This window comes from Labeo rohita, chromosome 13 (assembly GCF_022985175.1).
Source record: "Labeo rohita strain BAU-BD-2019 chromosome 13, IGBB_LRoh.1.0, whole genome shotgun sequence".
In the NCBI taxonomy this organism is placed as follows: domain Eukaryota; kingdom Metazoa; phylum Chordata; class Actinopteri; order Cypriniformes; family Cyprinidae; genus Labeo; species Labeo rohita.
Genome location: NC_066881.1, coordinates 17,770,727 through 17,791,619, shown reverse-complemented (window position 1 = coordinate 17,791,619; position 20,893 = coordinate 17,770,727). Strand labels below are relative to the sequence as shown.

At 36.4% G+C, this 20,893-nt stretch overlaps 1 protein-coding gene across 1 annotated transcript in view; it reads left to right on the top strand.

Annotated features, from left to right (window-relative positions):
• adka (adenosine kinase a) overlaps positions 1-20,893 on the top strand; it is a 206,014-nt gene that overhangs the window by 153,559 nt on the left and 31,562 nt on the right. The window contains exons 7-8 of the mRNA XM_051126132.1: positions 569-739; positions 19,972-20,007. Coding sequence (XP_050982089.1) covers positions 569-739; positions 19,972-20,007 — 207 coding nt within the window. The remainder of the gene's footprint in view (positions 1-568; positions 740-19,971; positions 20,008-20,893) is intronic.

Sequence of the window (20,893 nt, the reverse complement as noted above, 5' to 3'; positions counted from 1 at the left end):
ATTTTTAAAAGTTTTTAATTTACCTTTAACAAAAACCCTTTGGATTTTGGCTTCTCCAGTTTGTAACAGAACAAATGTTCACAAAAGCAATGTTGCATGCATACTTGTTTCTGTTTGCACAGACAGAGCCCTCAGCATAGGCATAAACGAGATGTGTAAGTGCTCCTCAGAGAGCCGTGTGACCTTGCAGTTGTCCCTGTGTGAGGAGGTGGGCCAAGGTGCCCTTTGTTGTATTGGATTGTCTCCGTGAACTCTCCCTGCTCTCTGATGGAAGCACCAGCGCAATTATGGACTCTATTTGTCATCATTCATTCTCATCTCCTAAAACCTTAATCCTATTTGTGCCTCATCATACTCTCCATTATATCAAGCTTAGCCATGTTTGCTCCACTTGGAGGAGGAACATGTATTTTTCTTTTTCTTTCAGTTGTGTTGTAATGCTAAGATTTACTGATATAGAAGCTTCAAAAGCTCTAGCCGTATGTGGGTTCAAATGAATTAATGTTAAAAAAATAACTCGAACCAGATGATGCACGAGGTTTGACTATCATTTTTATTTCTTCTGAAGGGGTTCTTCCTGACCGTATCCTTGGAGTCGATCCTGAAGGTAGCCAAACATGCTTCTGAAAACAACAAGATCTTCTGCTTAAATCTGTCAGCTCCATTCATCTGTGAGTTCTTCAAGGAGGCCCTGATGAAGGTTATGCCCTACGTGGACATCCTTTTTGGTAACGAGACGGTGAGTATGTTTATGTTGACACACTTGGCATGAAAGTATGCGAAAGAGCACAGTTGCTCTTATCAGCCCGTCTCATCATTATAACATGTCACTGTTGTTTCGTTCTTACTGTATACTTGATGTGGTCATTTCCTTGCAACACTGTAGATGAGAGGTTTCACATAGGCTTAAATAGAGAAGGAGTCCAAATGGGCAAAATAAATTGCAAATTTTATATTTTTGTATTTATACAAATAGAATAGGCATCATGCTTCAAATGCATTGTCGTCCGGTACTGTCTGTACTCATTGTGAGAGTAACACCACTCAGACCGCCTGCAGTCTAGGCCATAAACAGCCTCTTACCTCAGCGTTTGAGACGCAGACACTGGAGTAATGTTCTGAGTCATTGTGGTCTCAGGGCCACGCTCTGTTCTGTACAGGCGGTGGGGGACGTGCTACAGACTGGCAGTGTAGGGGAAAGGTGTTTGACTTATGCTGAGAATAAGGCCTAACAAGTTAAAGCTTTACTGCTATAGCTAAATATCTTTTCAGCATTTCACATATATATTTTGCATGGTTGTTTTTCCACACTACCAATAAGATTTTATTCAATAGGATTTTTCAGTAAGATCAGTTGTTCTAATAACTTAAAAAGAAATGATAGTAATGACAGAATGACTGCTGCTATTGTTTTTTTTTTTTTTTAAAGTGTATTTATCAAAGAATTCTATGGGAAATAAATGTGATTCATGATTTTAAATTAGTTTCCACACATACATTAAGCAACACAACTTTCAATAGTTGCACGTTTTATTTCTGGAGCACCAAATCAGCATATCAAAATGATTTCTGGAGGATGACACCAAAAACTGGAGTAATAATGCTGAAAATTTAGTTTTGCATGACCGAAATAAATTACATTTTAACACTTATTTAAGTAGAAAACAATTGTTTTGAATTCCTATAATATTTTATTATGAATATACATGCTTTTATTAATGTTTTACTATATTTGTATTAAATAAAAGCTTTTGGTGAGACTTTTGGGAGAATTTTTGTAAAGAAAATTTGGTCCCACTTTATATTAGGTGTCCTTAACTACTATGTTCTTAAATCAAAGAATAAGTGCAATGTACTTATTGAGTTAATATTGTATTGCAAAACACTTTTTATGCTTTTGAAATGGGATATAGGAAAGGTTAGGGACAGGTTTGGTTGGATGAGTAGGTATAAAGGTGGGTTAAGGTGTAAGAGATGGGTCAGCAGTGTAATAATAAATGTAATTGCAGAAATTAATTACGGATGTAATTACAGGTATTTTTTAAAATATAAGTGCAATGTAAAAACATGTATGTACGTAATAAGTGCATTGTATCAAATGATTAAATGTAAGTACATAGTGAGATAAGGGATGGGTGAGCAGCAGTGTTGGGCATGTTACTTTAAAAAAAATAATTAGTTATAGTTGCTAGTTACTTCTCACGAATAGTTACATAATTATAAAAGTAACTAATTACCAGGGAAAGTAACTAGTACGTTACTTAAAAACAAAAAAAAAAAGGTTAAATATGTCAAATAGCTTGGATGCCCCTTATATTAAATATGTTAAAATGAATAAAATTTTTAGTTAAACAATATAAAATGCACTAAGGATTAATGAGCTGCTGGGTTCGTGAATATTAATCACGTTGTCTGCGTTCACTCGAACTAAGGGGTGATGATAGGTGAGCGCCAGCCAATTAGATTGCCGTATGCGCATTAGTTCCGTCCACTACTGGAGAAACAATTCTTAAAAGTTGAAGAATTCCAAAGGAACTCTGTTATTTAGACAGGAAAATACAGCAAAGAATATTGTTTACATGTAGCTTGTCAATTCTGCATGGTATATAAGACTTTCTCACTCTCTTCTTAATCTTTCTAATCGTGTGCCTTCACACTAGAGTTTACGGTTCGTCAAAAATAGGTACGCTGCGTATCCATTCAGATGAACTGAAAAATAAAATTATAATAAATTATAACACATTTTACGCCACATTTTATTGTCAGTAATGGTAACAGCGTTGTAACAGAGGAAACAGTAAGTTGTTTGATTACTCGTTACTGAAGAAAAATAATAACACTGTTAGTAGCGACGTTTATTTATAACGCCAATATTCTGGTCAACAGTGCAACTATGAATGTAAATAAAGAAATTAATTACAGATGGAATAACAGGTTTTTTTTTTTTTAAAGTACAATGTAAAAAAACATATGTACGCAGTAAGTGCATTGTATCAAATGATTAATTTAAATGTAAGTACATAGTAGTTAATGCCACCTAATATAAAATAGGACAGAAAAATATGAATGGTAGTGTATGAAATAATAGTAGTAATAATAGCTGATCTGTTATGTAGCATTTGCGTTAGAAATTGCACGAAAAGTGACTCCACACAATTGTGCAAAGTAAAGTCATGTGACAGATTGAGAATTCTGATTGGATGAATCATTTTTGAAACTCTTTTAAAATAGGCGCTATGTTCTGCACACACACGTTTTGAATTTAACAGTGTGAAGTTATTCCTCATTTTAAGACATGTTGGCACTGTATTTTCACGTTTCTTTTGTGTATAAATGACATAAAGCAGTCCTGCCCACTGATAGGCGCATAAACGTCTGCTGCAATATAAATCTCGACCGATTTCTAGTGTTGCGTTATACTGTATACTGTCAAACAGCCAAGCCAGGAAATTAAACACTGATGCTGGTCAGATTCAGATTCTCTTCACCCAAACTATTTATAGAGCAGCTGTAGTTCCTGTTAAACTGACAGCCACAATTTAGCTTTTTCTCGAGCTAATTAAATAGCGTATATGTGGCGAGTAGCTGCAGGCTTTGTTGGGCAGTATTAGTGCATGTTAGTCTTTATGTATGCCTAGCTCTCTGCTGGTTGGTATGAAGTGTTTTGGCAGCTGGAGCTTGTCTGAATGCGTGTGTGTGGGCGGGATCTAACGCAGACAGGCAGGCCTTTATCTGTGCTGACAGGGTAGGCGCAGCGAGAGACGTCCAGGCCCTGCACCAGCCTCACGCCCCCTTAACTGGCACACACCAAGTGTGTAATATCCAGGGAGCGGCGTTGGTCTAATTGAGTCCTTCCCTGCTCCCCTCCTGCCTGCCTGCATGACATGAACCAGAGAAAGTGAAACATTTCAGGAAATGTAATGGCCTCCAGTTAATTAAGTGAGAGAGCCGTGCAGTAAAGAGCCAAAACCAGATGGCGCTGAATTTACGCTCGCCGAAATCGACACACGGCGGCGCGGACGCAAGCGCGTACGTAATCTCCAGCAATTTGCCTGCCGTTTGCCACATACATGATAAAATTCAACAATGTGAATTGTCTGTGTCATTACAGATGAATTTGTTGAGCAGAAGGCTCAGACAATGTAGATAAATGGCATGATTAATTGGAACAGAATGAATAACCCTGACTGATGTTGTATAAGCAGTGATTAACTCGCGCTCAGAGCTCAGATTGTTTTAAATAACAGGGGAGTTAAAGCCATGATTGCTGGGAGGTTACGAAATGATTGAAATCGCTCCGCTGCTGCTTATGGGGGAGAGAGAGAGAGAGAGAGAAGAGAATCGAGGGAGGGAGGGAGGGAGGAGGAAGACAAGAACTTGGAAGAGTTGACTCATTGTCAAGATCTACCCAAAGGCCTAATGCTGACTTTTAAATAACGTTTTTCATGTCTCAAAAGACGGACAAGGAAATTGGAGGCTTTTGACATGCCCCAGAACAAATCATCTTGGACTTTGCATCAGAAGCCTCCTTGTTTGCCTGTGTGTGGCATGTTAATCATTCTTCTAAAACATTTAGTACCAGTCCTCCTGACTGATTGGCTGAGCGGCGTTTTAAGAGCACTGAGTTTCAGTCGACAGCACGGAAGTTTCACTTATTGTATGACGGCTCATTGTTTGCTCATTCCTGTTTGTACAGTTGATTTTAGCTTCACTTGGAATTATTTTGATTAGGTATGCAGGATATATTAGTACCATAGAGGTTTTTTTTTTAACGATATCAACCAATATTTGATGTTTAATTGTTCATGCTCATTTCTGCTATTTTACATTTCTGTCACTTGTGCAAACATCACGCTTGCTTGAAGTTAATCTTTAAAAATACAACAGTTTAATAACACTGTTAAATGTAATCTTTAGCAAATCTCAAAATAAATATACAGTTTTCACACTGTACATATTAATTTTGAGATGCCTAAATTCACTTGTAGCTTTCTTTTTCTTTTTTTCTTTCTTTCTTACTTCATTTTACTTTTATTTTACTTTTTTTTTAACTTTTTTTTTTATTATTTTTTTTTATTTTATTTTTTTTTTTTTTATTGTAGAGCCCTATGAAATCAGTTTTTTATTGTAGGGCCCCAAAAAAATCATTTTTTCCATTTAATTTTTCTGCACTCTGTTTAAATAAAAAAAAATTAATAAAAAATAGCATGCTTAATTAATTCAAATAATGAAACTTACACAATTTAACATCAATGTATTAAAAGTTTAAAAAATTATATTTTTAAGGCCCTGTGAATTTTTTTTTCTTCATTAAATTTTCATTAAATTTGAATAATCAAAAACAAATCTAATTAATTGATTTTATAGAATTATTTTTTTATTATTTTATGTATTTCTTTTTTTCAGAAATACTGTTGCGTATTTACGTGTTTCTGGTAAATATTTCTGGAAAAAAATGTAATAGTTGTAGTAGTAGTAGTAGTAGTAGTATCATTACATTAAGTAATATATTTCTGTCAGTTTCTTCAAGTTAAACTGAACTTTTATTTTGATGTGTTGCTGTGAAGACCTTTAAGTTTCTGTTTGTATATGATGTGACAATAGTTTTTCTCAAAAGAAACAGTAAAATGCACATGTAGTGTTTTATTTTCTTTTTACTATATTTTACTTTTATTTTACTTTATTTTATTTTACAATGCATAATAGCTTAGTGCATATCATTAAAAACAGTTGTTTATGTGGATCATTATATTGGCTTCGTTTTATGTAGGGCTGCAAAACGGTTAGTCATGATTAATCTATTTAAAATAAAAGTTTGTTTACATACTATGTGTGTACTGTGTATATTTATTATGTATACATTAATACACGTATATATTTTTAAAATATTTGTATGTATTGTATGCATTTGTATGTAAACACATTTTATATATAAATCTAACATATTTTTTCTTGATATATGTATGTTTGCGTGTGTATTTATATAAACATAAATATGCACAGTACACACACATATAGCGTGTAAACAAACTTTTATTTGAGTTGATTAATCGCAACAAATCGTTTTGCAGCCCTACTTTTGTTAATCCATCAAAAACAAGAATATCACTCCTTGCTTATGACTGAATAACTTTTGTATCTTTCATAAGGATCACTCTAGTTTTAATGAAAACTGTGCAATTTTATTTTACATTTGGTTGTTCAGTTTTTGCATATGATCATTTACAAACCTGCTTTTTGTGCTATTGCTTGCAGTTTGTCGTCATAAGCCTCTTCATTACAATACAAAATAACAAGGGTCTATAGAAAAATATTATGAAAACACAATCTTTTTTTTTTTTATGGTGGGGTCAGATCAAGAACATGAACAGATGTGTTATCTGGCTCTTTTGCCTTAAGGCTCCCCATGTTGGCTTTCTCAAGCCAACATCAAAGTTTGTTCACAAACTTTAGTCTCTAGTTTTATTTATGAATCCCTTATTTTCATTGGCTGAGAAAAAATAGACAAAGTATCCTCCCAAATTTTATCTAAAATCTAAGTTACTCAATATCACCTTCTTGTTTATTGCACTGTTGTATTCATTATACAAGCAGAGTTCTACAAAATTCCCAAGAAGTCATTATTTTAGCTAATGTGATTATACAACCAATAAAACTGCAGTGCTCTCAGGTCCATTTAACACCTTTTACAACATTTAAGTAAAGTATGTAAATCTGTCCCACAGATTTTCTTCCATAATCAGGGCAGAAAATGCAGAAATCGTCCAGAATCCGTCTGGGCCTAATTATGACTCTGTCTGGTGCTCTACATCTCGACTCATCCGTTGACAATAACCACTGTGCTTTCTTTGTGAAAGGATACGTGCATGTTTGCATATCCACAGTGATATTTTCTTGTGCTGGAGTGTGTGTCCTCCCCCGCTGATTGCGTGTAGGTGACGGACAGTTCATGCAGGAAGCCTGAGGCGATGAGGGATATGCCTGACATTGGGCCCCCATCTCCCAGCTGATTCAGACAGCTGCACGCACACGCGCACGCACACACAAACATTGAGAGACAGATGTCAAGTTCTAAAAATCTTGTTGACAATCAAACACGGACATTTCCAGAGCTCTGAGCCGTGGCAGGCCCCCTCTGAGATGCTTAGAAGTCTTCCTGAGACATTTGGCGATGTTTTACATGGTTAGCAAAAAATGTTTTAAAGTAGTTTGGAAGCAGCTGTCTGAATTCAGAGCAGAAGGAAAAAAGGACAGGCAGAGAGAGAGATGCAAGGTGAGGTAATTAAAACAATGCCAGAGCTGGATGCTGTCAGGGAGACTCACGCGATGCACACTCTACACGAGTGCTTTACTGCATCACTCACTGCACTCAATTACAGCCGTCTGTCTGCTCTCAACCCCTATACAATGACCTGCAAGACATTGCTGTGTGGAGAGACAGTTAGGACTGCTAGGACAAGTGATTTGCTCTTAGGGAGCAAGAGACGCTAACAAAACAGTACCAAAGTTCTTGGGGTTTTTTTCTTTTTTTTGGTTCCTCCAAAACCATATTGCCATCAGGGGAGGCAAGGGAGTCACAGCCTACCTAATATTTTGGAAGTGAAAATGGAGAAGGATGATTTAATGTTAATAAAACAAACATGAAAAATCAAATAAATAAAAAAAATATTGTTACTGTTCTTAGTATTCATATTATTAGTAATAATCAGTATAATGTTTTCCAATCCTGAGAAAGTTGATATATTGTTAAAAATCATGGAACCGTCATAACTATAAATAATAATAATGTAAATGTAAATAGCATTAACAAATTTGCCATTATAGCTCTTTGTTTTTGCTTTTTTAATAATGATTTATTAGGGAATTGAACTGAATTAAATTGATTTTTAAAAGTTCTTTACACAGTAGCCACAAAATACTGGAAAGGTCATGAAAATTCATAATTTATATTTAAAAGCCTCAGTTAAGCATGTTAAGGTATATTGCTTGGAGAAAGGTTGTTTATTTGTTTATTGTTTGTATTATTTATGCATGTTATATTATGTATAAAAATTACTGTTATAAATTACAATCGTAATGTATGAACTCAGTTTTATGAACTCAGTTTTATTTTTTTCCAGATTTTTTTTTTTTTGATTCTGTTTGTTTGTTTGTTTGTTTAATTTTTCTAGACTCTGTTTTAATTTTTAAATTAATTAAATAAATAAAAAAATAGCTTGTCTAATCAAATAGCATAGTTTAATTAACTCAAATCATGAAACTTTTAATGTAACAATTTAACAGCGATTTATTAAAAGTTACATTTAAAATTAAATTTTTAAGGCCCTATGAAATCAGTTAATTTTTTTTTGGTCAAATTCAGTTTTATTTTTACCAAATTTTTCTGGATTCAATTTGAATGGTTTCATTAAATTTTAATAATCAAAAGTATGTCTAATTAATTGATTTTATAAACAGTTAATTTTTTATTATTATTTTCTTTCTTTCTTTATTTTATTTTTCATAAATACTTTGTGTATTTACATGTTTCTGGTAAAAATAATGCTCATGAAGTGACTCTCGGAGCAGTTCTAGAGATTGTTTATCTGTTCATATACTCATATTTATAATGATGGTTGTGTTGTTGTTGTTGTTGTTGTTGTTGTAAGAACTTATTTTAGTAATATTATTAATATTGCTGTTTATTATTGTTATTATATAGAAAAAGACCTGTAAATGACTGTTTAGTGTATGCCCTTTACACAAAAAACAAATACCTCTGTAGATTTATAGTCCATCCTAGTGCGTTTTTATGTCTCAGAGATGATAGTTGTGGGCTTGTGTGTGTCGCTGCTGGATCAGATAGGTTCACAATAGGGAAGTTCAGCTAACAACTATAATCGGAGGACTCAGGAGGCTTTCCCCAGAATATCCCTCACATTGAGCCACAGAGGCCATTTTCAGCTTGATGGGGAGTTCCATAACACAGATTTGAGGGTGAGAGTGAACCCGGGCCGGCGCTGCCTTTAATAGGTAGAGCGGCAGAGGCGCCTGGCTCTCTCTTTAGAGACGCAGAGTGATGATGGATGGAAGAGACGGTATTGTGTTGAGGGCCGATCAATAGCTGCCACCGAGCCCAGTGTATTTCTGTCACTGTGGAGTTGAGTGTAGGATGTCAGCTGGTTGTTGCCAGGATGATTTGGGAAAGTTTAACACCAACCCGCTCTGACGCCCCACACATCAGTCATTTTGGTTAACAGAAGGGTTTCACGGTCATTTGTGCCACACACACACACACACACACACACATCTGTGAATGTATGTCTCATATTGATTATCTCCTGTATGGGGTACTTATGTTGTCTGCAGTGAAGTACCTCTCATTAGTGACACTACAATTATCGTTCACCATTTATTTCGACTGACACCAGTATACAAGGCTGTTGAAAGCCAATTCGTAAAACAGATAGTTAAGATTCTAAATGTTATTGGGTGAGCCATGATTGAAGGTGTATGTGTGTGTGTGTGTGTGTGTGTGTGTGTGTATATATATATATGTATGTATGTATATATATATGTATGTATGTATATATATATGTATGTATATATATGTGTATGTATGTATCTTGGTTTTTACAATTTTCAAAAATCCTGTTTTTTCATTGTGCATTCCGATTAAGCAGTTGGATTATTTTGATGAAGTAAAAATAACAAAAAATAATACACAATAAAAACATGTTAACATTATTAAAAAAAAAAACATTATTTTTAAAAAACTGAGTTATTCGTTTTTTTAAGTAAACTCTGCGTTTTTTTTTTTGTTTGTTTGTTTGTTTTCAAATTCAGTTTTATTTTTTACCAAATTTTTTATTAATTTATTATTATTTTTATAATAATATAATAACACGTTAATATAATAACACACATTTTACATATATATATATATATATATATATATATATATATATATAATAAATTAAAATATATACTGTATGTGTGTATTTATATATACAAAATAAATATAAATGGTAGACATACATATATTACGTAAACAAGAATTTTTTGGATGCAATTAATTGTGATTTAATCATTTGACAGCACTATATACAGTATATGTGGCTTATTGCTTAAAAAATAATGTGTAAAAAAATTGAAATAAATAAAAAAAGAGCAGGGTGTCCGGTGGTACATGATACAGATTAATGTATATAAAATGAGATTTGGCGAGTTTAATTGAATGTATTTAATTTAAATAAAAATAAGCATTTTTAAATATTTTATTAATTTATTTTATTTTAGTTTATTTTTTTCTTACTGAATATTTCCTTAAGGCTGTTGGTGGAATTTGTATACATCTAAATCTGTTCATCTGCTAATGCTAATCATTTTAAATTTAAATTAATTGGTCTTTCACTAATTTAGTTTTTACTCCTTTTGAAAGCTTGTATAAGTAAAAACATTCATTTTCAAGACTTTTTAACACAAGGAAAGGAGGTTCCTTCCTTTTTTTAATGACTAAGTATTGAGTAATAGTCCTGATGTAAGAATAGCAATGATTTATGATGTAACCTGTCTAAATTTAGCAAGGAATGTAATGTTTTTGAGCTGTTTCAGCTCCTCCAGTAGGGTTTGTTGTCCTGTTTGTGGATGTTCCCCTGAGGATGACTACATTGAACAAGCACCGTTGACTCATCTTGAGCAGCACGTCATTCCTCATCTGTACGTGCATGTCAGACCAGTCTGTAACTCTGTGGCCCTGCTTATGAATGTGTGTGTGTACGATCTCTATATTTACCGTTAGCCTGTATTAATCACACAAAAGCTTGAGCTACTGTCAGAATCCCACAACCTTGTTTATGTGCTTACTTGCATTCCTGCAATGAAGTGCGGACAATGGCAGGCTTTGAAAGTGATCGGAACGTACTCGGATTGCGCTAATAAGGCTGTCATTGAGAGACATCATGTGCCCAGGGTGGGGGTGTTTTGGGGTTTTTTGTCGTTGTTGTTGTTTCTCCACCTCTCTAACAGGCCATGCTGTACAGGCCAGGAGAGACGGCAGTCAGCACTCATGATTCTGGTAATGATATCATTACAGCTAGTCATTGCTTCTCATGCATTGTTTAACAAAGACATGTTTGAAGTGCTCAGCAGAGAGCTCAGGCAGAGCTTTCTTAGCTTGCAAGCTGAATCAAAAGGCAGAGAGCAGATCAAGAGCAGGAGACACCTTTTTAAGCTCTCCACTTGCCAGAAAGAAGAAAGTTGAATTAACATCCCAAAATGACAGCATTTTTTTTTTTTTCCTTTTTTTTTTAATTCAACACTCTCCTCACTATCCACATGCAGTATAGTCACCCAAATCATATTTGGATCCTTAACTTATTAGCATTATTTCATTACAATATGCTACTTTCAAAAATGTGTTCTTGTTTTTTAAGTTTCTTATGCTCACCAAGGCTGCATTTATTTGATGAAAACCAAAGTAATATTGTGAATTAGCAATACAAATAATTTTAATTTAAAATAAATGTTTTCTGTGTTAATATATGTTAAAATGTAATTTATTTCTGTTCTGGCAAAGCTGAATTTTCAGCATCATTACTCCAGTCTTCAGTGTCACGTGATCATTCAGAAAGCTTTCTAATATACTGATTTGGTGCTTTTTCATATTATTAGCAATGCTGCTTAATTTAAGGGCACTGTATATGCAAATAGAATGTTGATGATCTTGTTATGGCTGCAGTTTGGGTTTTTTTTTTTTTTTTTATATGATGTACCCTGTGGATATTTTCATTCTCCTCTGAATTGTCACATGCTCGTTGTACTTATGCCAGCGGGAGTGGAGCAGTTAGCAGAGGTGAGCCGCAGGAAAAGCAGGCCCAGTTCCCTATCCCCCCCCTCCACACTGTCTCTGCAGTCTGCAGTCCACCTGGACGCCCGCCATCTGCAGCCACATCAACATCCATCATCCCACACGCTCTAAACAGCATCAACACACGCTCACATCCAGGATACCAGAACACATCTCACGCCGAATTACAGAACATGCCCGTAGCATTTCTCAACCTCTCAGATCTCTGTGGTATCTAAAATGAAGCATCATAAACCCAAGTGTGACAGTGATACAGAGTGCAGTATTTTTTTTTTTTTCTTCAGGCGTGGTGAAGCCAGTAGTTATTTTTTGTTTGCCCTGCCAGCATTTTCAGACGGCTGCAAAATTTAGTTGTTTAGCAGCTTATATCGTATTTTTCTTGAGATTATTTGTTTTTAAAGGGGTCATATGATGCGGTTTCATGTTTTCCTTTTTCTTCGGAGTGTTACAAGCTGTGATGCATATATAAGATCTGTAAAGTTGCAAAGATTAAAGTCGCAAACCCAAAAAGATTCTTTATAAAAGTTAAGACTCAGCCACGCCTTCCTAAAACAGCTCATTCAAACACACCCCCACATCTATGCCATTGTGTGGGAAGATTTGCGTAACACCGCCCAAATGTATACGCAAAGAAAGAAGGCATAACTGTAGTATTTTTGTTGCTGTCGCCATGTTGTGGAGACGCTGTGTGTTTCATTGCGAAAGCAAAAGTACTTTGTTTACACTTCCAAATGAGTTCACAACTGGAAATCAGTGGTTAAGTTGTATTTGCAACACTGTTCCAGAACAGTTCAACACAAATATTCTAGAGTGTCCAGCACATTTTATGGAGGATTGTTTCCTGAACCTGAGAGAGTAATTTTAGCCTACAATGATGGCTGTGCACACTATAAAGTGGGGCAATTCTAACTTTGCAAGGGTAGTCTGGCACTTCTGATTCACAGCCTGTAAGTACGTTTTCATATTCAAAGAATCTGCTACTGGCTATTCAAACACAAGTTTTGAGCGGTGTAGAGTAGTTCTGCTTGTTTGGCGTTTTTATGATCAAAAATGAAGACAAATGCAATGGTGTTATGTTTATGCAGCGCGACGCGATGCAATGTGACGCAATACGTAAAAAGACAGTATAAGTCATTATAATCAGTACTTATGTCCTCACTGGATCAATCAAATCCCTCATTTATAGTGGGTTTTATTGTTTTAGTCTCGTCACGCCGGAACACGGCATCACAACATGCTAAGGGGCTTAACATTTCACCCGCACACTTGAGGTATTTAGCCAATCACAACGCACTAAATAGCTGGCTAATTGCATCGACTTGTTTCAGAAAGACGGGGCAGAGGAAAACAAAAATAATGTGCAGTATGTGGAAAATAATGTGCTTTTTGAACCTCAAACCACGTAAACATTACACCAAATATGCAAAATAATGTTTTTAGCAACATCATATGACCCCTTTAATTTTCAAAAAATAAAACAAGCTGAAACTGTTTGTATCCACTAGCTTTGAGGATGCATGCATGGATGGATGGTTATTTCTAGAATGCAGTGTCATATAATGAAATGCTTTGTAAATGGTTTTAGAACCAGTGATGCCTTGCCCTTTAAAGGGACAGTTCACCCAAAAATGAAAATTACCCCCTAGGTGTATATGACTTCCTTCTTTCATATGAATACAAAGTTATTTTGGCTCTTACAAACTTTATAATGCCAGTAAATGGGTGTTGTGATTTTGAAGCAAAATAAACTGCATCCATCCATCATAAAAAGTACTCCACTTGGCTCCGGTGGTTAATAAATGCCTTCTGAAGTGAATCAGTCCATTTGTGTACAAAAAAATCCATATTTAAAACTTCATAGACCGTAATCTCTTAGTTCACAAGAGAGTGGCATTCCAGCGGATGAAGTAGGCAAATGATGTGACAAATGCGGAAGCAGAGGAGAGAGCAAAACAAAACACAGAATTAGAAGTACAAAGCAAGAATTTAAGAAAGATGTCGGATGATTTCAATATGAGCAAACAGGAGACTGGTTTTCCTTTGCTGTAAACAAAACTTGCATGTTCTCACTGGAGCTTAGGCTACATCTGCTTGAACGCCACTCTCGCATGAACATAAAGTAAATCTGAAGTTAAATATGAATATTTTTCTTCCACAAAGCATCGTTTCACTTCAGAAGGCTTTTATTAACACTCCAGAGCTGTGTGGAGCACTTTTTATGATGGATGGATGCACTTTTTTGGGCTTCAAAATCTTAACAGCCATTCACTGCCATTATAAAGCTTGGAAGAGCCAGGACATTTGTCTGATTTCATTTGTCTGAAAGAAGAAAGTCATATACACCTAGGATGGCTTGTGGGTGAGTGAATCATGGGGTAATTTTTATTTTTGGGTAAACTATCCCTTTAGTCCCTATCCCTAACTTCCTGTTTCAACAGGAAATGTATCGAGACAGGAGAGAAAAAACATGTTCTTTAAATGTCTTTCTCAAGGTCACAGTGATCGGAGGTGGTCTCAGTAACTTTATGCATCGCTCCTTTTACCGTTTCAACCTCAGACTGTGACCTTTGGGTTTGCAGCCTAGCTATGCTGTGTCATTCCCTGCCGATCAGCTATTTCCTGATGTAATTTTAAGCTTTGTTTGCGGCTATATCTGGGCGACATGTCATCAGTAATGGAAGTGGTGTCTAGGACAGGCTTCGCTTACTCCCAGCTCTTTAGCAGTAATTGCATCTGGTGGTGGTAAGTATAGGATTAGTGGCTTTAGATAAATTTCCACCAAAAGGGCCTGTCTTCTGTGGCTTGTTTGTCGCTCTCTCAGCGTCTCTCTTTCTCCGTCCGTCCGTCTCTCTGTCTGTCTCTCTCTATTGGTTTGTTGTCGGTGGCGCGTCACGCTCCAGTTGGCCTGCTGCATTCTCAGGGGAGTACCTTTAACACCTCAGCAGTGCTGGCTTTCTTCTCTTTAATCTTCCCCTTCCCCTGCACAGATTACTGTATCAATAACCATCTGCCGGCCCCCTCAGACAGCACTGCCCCTGGTACAGTCACAGCCCGTGGCCATACAGTCCTGCCTCATGCAGGATTATGTGGGACGTTTGAGACGGCGTAATGAAATTGCACTGTGATTGGCCTGTGAGTAACCAACAGTTGCATCTTTGTTTTTCTTTCTGTCTGGGCCGCCACTGGTTCACCAGTGTTTATGTCACCAGCGCAAAAACAATGTGGGAAAAATAACATCTTATGACCATGTGGTCAAGTTGGTTCTCATTTTTTGTGTTTCTGTGTGTGTGCGTACGTTTTTGCTGCTGTTATTTTCTTCTTCGTTTAGCTAGCTGATGATTTCAGAGCTCAGCCCGTCCCTCCGGCTGTGCGTTTTGTTGAACTCTCTTTTTTCGGTCCCTTCCTCTTGCAGCTGGCATGGCTAACCCACTGGCCCGATTCACAAAGAGAAATACTCTCTTCATTTTCTGCTTTGAGCTTCATCACAACATGAATAACAGCACAGGATGGAGATGAAAGTGGGCGCTGAAGTAAATAACTAGTGAGGTTGGCCCTCGCGAGCTCCCCGGCCCGGTCTGTCAGGGCCACATTTCTAACCTAGACCAGATGTCAGTGTGCACTCACCATGACACTCCTCACCTCCTCTATGCCACCTTTATTCTTCTCCGTCCATCTTCTTTCATGAGCTATTTTTGTGCAATTCATGAGACTGTCGAGTGTAAGGATTCTTTTTAGACAAGTTAAAGTGTATCCAGTATACAAGATACTTTACACATTTAATTTGTAGACACAACAAGTTAGCATTTTGTAGGTTTAATTCATGAACGGCATAAACACTGTGGCTCTGTGGAGCCTTCAAAACATTTCAACACATTTGTTTCAATTGCTTGACATGACAGCTTCTGACTCAGCCAATGCTGTGCAGGGTTGCACAACCACTTTTTTTTTTAGCTGCCTTGGTTCTGGAAATATTTTTCCAATTCATTTTTTCCATAGGGATTTTTCAAATCATTTTCTTTGTTAAAGGATTAGTTCACTTCCTGAATAACATTTCTTGATAATTTACTTATCACATGTCATACAAGATGCTTTTGTCTTTCTTTGTTCACTTGAAAAGAAATTAAGTTTTTCGAGGAGAGCGTTCCAGAATTTTTCTCCTTATAGTGGATGTCAATGGTGGCTAACGGGTTGAAGGTCCAAATGCATTTTCAAAGGGCTCCACCCAATCCCAGCTGGAATCAGGGTTTTATCTAGTGAAACAAACTGTCATTTTCTGAAAAAATCAAAATGTATATACTTTTTAACCACAAACGCTCATCTTGCATTAGCACTTGCACTTTGTTTCACTAGGTAAGACCCTTATTCCTCAGCTAAGATTGTGTAGAGCTGTTTGAATCTGCATTTAAACTGCAATTTTGACCTTCAACCTGTTGATCCCCATTGAAGTCCACTATATGGAGAAACATTCCAGGATTCTTTCCTCAAAAAACATAATTTCTTTTGGACTGAAGAAAGAAAGACGTGAACACCTTGTATGACATGGGGTGAAATTTAGAATTCTGAAGTGAATTAATCCTTTAAAGTGTTGTAAAGCATGAACCATATCATATACTTTACTTTGATGTGAAGCAAAAAAGTTTGGACTATGTTCGTAACAGCCTTAATGAGGTAAAAGTAATGAGGTGAGGTAATGTATGTAAATATTTGGTGGTTTCAATTCTCTGATTGGTGGAGATTTCTCTGCAGAATTATAGGCGATGTAGTTTTTCCACCAGGAATCTGTAGGTTTAAAAGTTATCATTAAAAATATTTTTTTTTCTTCAGAAATCTGACTGCTGCACTCTACCTATCTAGCTGATCAAAAAATGGGAAAATATATTAGGAAACAGTCATTAATTTGGTAATTGCCTTTAGATGTGCAGAAATCAATTAATCGACCTTTAAAAAAGATTTGAGAAGATTTATGGGTGTATTTGTAGCAATAGTCAAAAATACATTGTATGGGTCAAAATGATACATTTTTCTATTATCCCAAAATTGGTCATGTTCCATGAAGATATTTTGTAAATTTCCTATTGTAAATGTATCAAAACTTAATTTCTGATTAATAATATGCATTGCTAAGAACTTCATTTGTTTTTTGTTTGTTTTTTTTTGTTTTTTGTTTTGTTTTGGTTTTTTTGCACACCCTCAAATTCCAGATTTTCATCAGATACATCAATAGGAAACTTATTTATTTAGCCTTCAGGTATAAAAGTATGATTTATAAATCTCAGTTTTAAAAAACTGACCCTTATGACTTGTTTTGTGCTCCAGGGTCACGTTTTTCACTCTTTGAGCATGTGAAATGTTTTTGAACCTACCACAAACATATTACGATTTGTTTATTGCCTGATTTTAGCAAATAATACATTTGCATAATCCAGATTAATTTTGAATAATGTTAAATTTGTGTTTGCATACATATGAATGGAAGTCAGTGGAGCACAAAGTCTGTGATCGCAGCCTTTACATGTATTTAATCCTTTATTCTCCTTACAGAATATGATGAGACTCGTTCTGTCATTTTATATGTCTCTGTATCCTCTTCGGAATTATAAAACACAAAGCCTTGGATATGGGTTCTGGTTAGTCTGTTGTGCTAATAGAGTGACTTTTAAAGTGTAGATTTATTACAAGTCCGATATTTCCATAGTCTTGCATAGTGAAGAGGGTCTATTACAGTTTTCCAGTGGGGTTGCATTAACTCTAATTCCTGGAGCTAATCTTGAAATAATGCTGCTTAATCACTCTTAATAAAAGAGTGCCTCACCTTGGCTGCTGGATGGCTGCATTATCAGATCGTTGAGCTGTAATTGGTGTCATGAAACCTAGTGGTGGGTTATCTCCATGGGGACTGGAGTTTTTCCCCAACTTTATGGCGCAAAGATTAACCTTGGAGTGTTTGACCTCTGTGCGGTGAGCACAAACGTAGGTGTAGCTGCAGCTCTCTGACCCGGAAAAGGGAAATTCTTCTGACTGGAACCAAATACAAACAGCTAAATGCCAGGTTGGAGTGTTTGGAGTGATGTCAGACGGTCTATTATAGATTAATGTACATGTCTCGGCTCTATTATGCAGTGCCTGTGACAGACAGACAGACTGCAGGTGGTCTCGGCCCCTTACATCCGCGAAGCACTGGTTCTTTCCACCCCCTCTTCCTCTCTAAAGGCCGAGGTTGTCACAACTGGTCCCTAGAGCCGTTCACTCGAGCAAAGGGCGAAACCCAGCACACATAATTGGAACCTTTTAACCCTCACAGAGCCCTTTTATTATAGGAAATAAAGCTGTTTTATTCATACATATTGCTTGAGCTTGAGTTTCAGGTCATGTTGTGGTATTTTATGTATCATAGACTTTTTAACTAGTAGCCTCTTTGTGAATTTACACACAATTCAGAGTAAAGGCCCACTGACACCAAGGATAAGTTTATGTTTCTATACCACAAACATAACTGTAACGTAACAAAAGGAGCGATGTCATTGGAATCCCTTTCAGAACATTTTGTTTAGGCAATGAATGGTAAAAACTTTGACAGCCAATCAGAATCAACCTGGCTTTTAAGGGATAGTTTTCCCAAAAATGAAACTTCTGTCATTAATTATATACCCTCATGTCGTTCCAAAACCGTAAGACCTTCGTTCATCTTCGGAACACAAATTAATATATTTTTGATGAAATCCGAGAGCTTTCTGACCCTGCATAGACAGCAAAACTACCATGTTCAACGTCCAGAAAGATAGTATCGATATCAATAAAAGAGTCCATGTGACATCAGTGGTATAACCATAACGAGAATATTTTTGTGCACAAAGAAAACACAAAAAAAGAGACAATTCTGAATTATATTAGATGGAACTAGCTTACCATATCATAAACATACATTGAATACTAGAGCTGCCCTCCACTAAAGATTTTTCTGGTCAGCTAGTAGTTGTTCATTTTAAGCATTAGTTGACTTAATCGCACATTTATTAATAAACCATATAAAACATAATAATGATCCTTAATTGCCTACATAGCCTAATAAGCTCAAGTGCACGCAAAAAAAGCTTGCCACAGCACAGTTACAATAATTATGAAAGTGTCACTGAAAAACAGCAAGAAGACTGCATTAACGTTTTAATAATCTGTTGATAAACTAATGCTTCACTTAAGCATAAACTTGTCACTTGTCATCTCCGTAGTGGCGATGCACCTGTGGCATGTTTCATACATATGAGATAATGATACTGAGGGAATGCTCCTACACACATTATGCATCCATCAAATACTTTTACTTCAAACTCGCTAAATTCCAGCCTCAGCCCAATCAGAATTACCAGTACTTGCATAGAAACCTATACAAAGTAGCCAGAAAAAAATGCTAATTTTAAAGAAATACGTTAGATGGATTTAGAGGCTTTTGCATCTGAACTCTTCATATATGTTTTTCATGTCTGTAAGGCAAGTATACACAGAGTTTCAAAGTTTCGCACTCAAGTTCACAGAGACCGAAAAAGCACATCCTGTTTGCTTTCATTTTGCTTCATTTTACAAAAGCACAATATTTTGTTGTCCTGCCCGATATACTGTATTACCACATAGACCAGCCGTTAACAATCTGTGTGACTTTGCAACTTCCTGTGGATGTTTTTTCTGAGACTAATAATATTTTGGTCAACCAAGACGTTGACTAACGGTTAGTCGACTGTTAGGGGGCAGCCCTACTGAATACATTATGATACATCAGAATACTTACAATATTATAATTTGCAATTTAAACTATACCAAATACATGAGAGCGACCCCAGGTGGTTGTGTCTTTTTTAGGTGCTTGGCTTCATTAATTGAACTGCAGACCTTGATATGAATATTGTATAAAGATGTGTTGCAATTCATAGATATATAATTGTATCAAGATGCTTGTTTAATTTTGTATCTGATGTATTAGGACAACCAGACAATGGTTTTGAAAAAAAGAACTGAAGGTTACATAATGTATATCTTGTGCTACATACTCTAACATAGCTTTGAAATGGAATAATATCATTGCTACACTAAGCTCTCATTAATTAAGGCCGCATGTGTGCTTTGTTTTGCAGGAGGCCGCCGCGTTTGCGCGAGAACAAGGCTTTGAGGTGAGTGGATGGAGGATCACACACTAAACAGATCCTAAAGGATTATTTTTCAGCTGATAATGAAGTTCTTTTTCGGACAGTGATTGATGTGCTATTATACTCTCTTGGCCCCCTTGCAGTGGTCGCCATAGCAACCTGGCAGTCGTCATGGTTTCTTTGTTCAGCCAGCACTCCGGCTCACACACTCTCTCTCTTTCTCACACACACACACACACACTTACACACACACACAAACACATTTTCTCCCCTACTCTCACACATTCTCTTCTCCTCTCTCTCTCTCTCGTCCCCCTCCTTTTCTGTTATGACGCATTCCTCCCAGGTCTGCACCCAACATCGCCTACAGATGTTATTTATTGAATTTTGAGAATGCTCTTGGGAGGAGAAAAAGAAATCCTCAGGGGCTGCTTTCAATTCTGTCTGTGTACTGGGCAGGGCTGGCAGGTGCCTTTGTCGAGGAACCCACCTTGTTAGCTTCATTAGACCGCGCGAGGATCCGCCGCGGCATTACGCTCAATTATACCGCGCCGCATCCGCTCATAAATACTGGATCACCTTCCCCTCCAGCCTCAGAATGTGGAAACACTGATTGGCCTTGTTTGCACATAACACGTCAAAACAATATGAGTTATCTCTCTGAATAGCATGGAAATGCAAATGTAATAGTAGTGTTTCTCGTCTCATATTCACAAGTGTACATGGGTGGGGGGGGGGGTTAAATGTGAATTCATAAGCAAAGTAAATGTGAGTTTAGGAACAGCACGCTTAAATAATTGAAGTGGCTTATCTTTTTTCAAATGCAGTGCTATCCGCCTGAATGTGTTTCGTCTCAGTATGAATAATTGTCTTCCAGGATCACTCAAGGTGCGATCGACGTGACTGGAAT